Genomic DNA, 2,724 nt, shown 5'->3' with positions numbered 1-2,724 from the left:
ATTTCTCTCTCTCTCTCTTCTCCCTTCTCCTCCTCTCAGATGCGTTCGGTGGATCGAGTGTTTAAGTTCATCGACCTGCCAACAGAGGAGCCGATGCCAGGGAAATCCGGTGGTAAAGGAGGCCCCGACCTCGTCATCGACAACCCTCATGCCCAAGACTATTGGCCCAACCGTGGTCAGATGGACGTCCAGGGCCTCACTGTCAAATACACAGAGGCTGGACGTGCTGTCCTCAATGACATCTCCTTCTCTGTGGATGGTGGTCAGAGCGTAAGTACTGAGGGATGGTTAAAGGGTGTGTGTGTGTGTGTGTGTGTGACTGGATTTTAATTGTACTTGGCAGAATAATGTATGTTAGCTCTCCTTTATTTGATTTTAAAACATCAAAACACTAATTAGTCCAAGAGGGGCAATTTAAAGGGTAGGGTAGGGTCAGAAAGGTTATAACAAGGTGTTTTATAGCCAGCAGGAAGGCTGTGTAACATTTGTGGTTACTTGTCAGCTACTTTTAGCTCATTGTTTTGATTTTCTGGCTGTTTATACTGTTTTTTTTTTTAGTCTCACCACACTCATCTGTGTCATTTCTAGATGCAGCCGTTAGCTGTTTTCAGTAAAGGAACGATTGATGGCTTACAAGCAGCAAAACACCAGACAAAGATAGTGACTATCTGGTGGAGAAAGGAGTTGTGAATATTATTCTTATCAAAATTCAGATAGACAAAATGTTATTTCCCTCTGGGGCTAAAGAACAAACAAAAAGGCAACCAGGCAACACAATACAGAAAGTTTGAAATACTGGAAAATGGAAACATTAGTGACAAACAAGTTCTTGCTTACCGAAAACACTTTCCATTTTTTTATTATTATTTCAACTCACATTCATATCTGTAATATTTCCCTTGTATCTGGATTTCAAATGCTATTTAGTTAGGGCAGAGGAACTCAGGCAGTAGTGGCCAAATAGCTTTCAGTGGAAAGAGACAAAACATGTAATATGTGACCGTTCTCTCTCTCTCTGCTCCTGGCAGTAATAATAGTCAGTATGAGCTCCGCATAATGAATCCTGGAGGACAGCAGAGCTCAGTAAGTGTCAGCACTTTCGCCGCGTCCCATTAGCTTCTCTATGGCCTCCTGATAAATGGACTAATTGTTGCTGCGAGGCTGCATAAGAAAGGTTGGAGAGCTTTTAGACTTACCAGCTCAAGGCTGTAGTTCATTTTACAGTGTCATGATGAGTACACTTTACTTGCATCAATATGAACTGAAGTTTTTTTTAGCTGAAAAGCTAGAAGTGCATTAAAAGCGGATTAAAATGTTTCTGTTCTGTGTGTGTGTGTGTGTGCAGATTGGTCTGCTGGGTCGAACAGGTTCAGGGAAGAGCACCCTGCTCTCCGCTCTGCTGCGTCTTGCCTCCACTGATGGAGAAATCTCCATTGATGGAGTCTCCTGGAGCTCTGTGTCCCTGCACACGTGGAGGAAGGCCTTTGGAGTGGTTCCACAGGTACGTCTATGGCTGCTGAGCTGCCTTTCAAAAAGACATATGGCTATACACGGCTGCTGGTTCATATTCAAATACTGTTGAGAAAAAATGACTTGGGTGAAGGTGCATGAGAAAAAGCTGATATCAGTAGAATGACAATATGGAAGTGCAGCCAGCAAGGTGAGAAAGTCTTCCTCGTTTTAAATTGATTTATGTAACTTCTGCCCAACATAAATGACTTCTAATACACTCCATTCGTACTGTTCACATTTGGAAACCTAGAGAGTAGTTAGGTTAGGAGAGTAGTAGTAAATATAGTGCCTACTGCAACAATATATATTTCCTGTGGTATTCACTTCCTCACACCTCCTTAAATAGCAAAGACTTGTAACATGTTACACTGGCAAATGAGAGCTATTTGTAACTGTAACTCTAACCATTGTAACTGATCCAAATGACTCTTATTATGAGAATAATCCAGCCTCCTTGACTATGTGATTAAAAGGTTTTCTCTGGTTTGTGTTTGAACAGAGAGTCTTTATTCTGACCGGCACTTTCCGGATGAACCTAGACCCACACGGACGTTACAGTGATGAGGAGCTGTGGAGGGTAGCTGAGGAGGTGAGGCTCTCTTTTCTCTTGTCTTCTGCTGTGATGTGATTGAATCGTACATGCAGAGGAAAGTCTGTTCTAACAGACAGTTTAATCAATCAAATAGTTTCCAGATACAATTTGCATTGGATTTTCTTCTCATGTTAGTAGAAAAAAATAAAGGAGATGTTAAAGGTCCAGTGTGTAACATTTAGGACTACAATCATACTGAGTGTGTTTTCGTAACCTTAGAATGAGCTGTTTCTATCCACCATGTTGATTGGACACGCCAAACACTAGGGCCTTTCGCATTTTTTGCAGCCACCCTAGTTTCTCTTTCACGCTTGGAAGGCTGAGCTGTATTCAGATGGTTGCAATCTGTAACTTCACNNATCCTACACACTGCTCCTTTAATACCACATTCTCTTTCAGAAATGTTGCTTTGTGAGTGAACCTAACCTCTGAGATGAAAACACAAATCCAGGATGGTCAGTGGAGTGAATTCTAAAGTCAAATCTGTCCTGTGTGTCCTCAGGTGGGTTTGAAGTCGGTCATCGAGCAGTTTCCAGACAAGCTGGACTTTCAGCTGGAGGATGGAGGCAACGTGTTGAGCAACGGACACAAACAGCTGCTGTGTCTCGCCCGCTCCATCC

General features: G+C 42.5%; 1 protein-coding gene across 1 annotated transcript in view; it reads left to right on the top strand.

Annotated features, from left to right (window-relative positions):
* The window catches only part of cftr (CF transmembrane conductance regulator), a gene marked incomplete in the record, with an annotated part of 33,789 nt that overhangs the window by 27,601 nt on the left and 3,464 nt on the right, over positions 1 to 2,724 (top strand). The window contains 4 exon segments of the mRNA XM_035665637.1: positions 40 to 270; positions 1,346 to 1,501; positions 2,012 to 2,101; positions 2,607 to 2,724. Coding sequence (XP_035521530.1) covers positions 40 to 270; positions 1,346 to 1,501; positions 2,012 to 2,101; positions 2,607 to 2,724 — 595 coding nt within the window.

This window comes from Morone saxatilis, unplaced genomic scaffold (assembly GCF_004916995.1).
Source record: "Morone saxatilis isolate NCDOM2014 unplaced genomic scaffold, NCSU_SB_2.0 Contig2, whole genome shotgun sequence".
Taxonomy (NCBI): Eukaryota; Metazoa; Chordata; class Actinopteri; family Moronidae; genus Morone; species Morone saxatilis.
The sequence above is the reverse complement of the archived record's forward strand: the minus strand, read 5'-3'. Positions and strand labels throughout refer to the sequence as shown.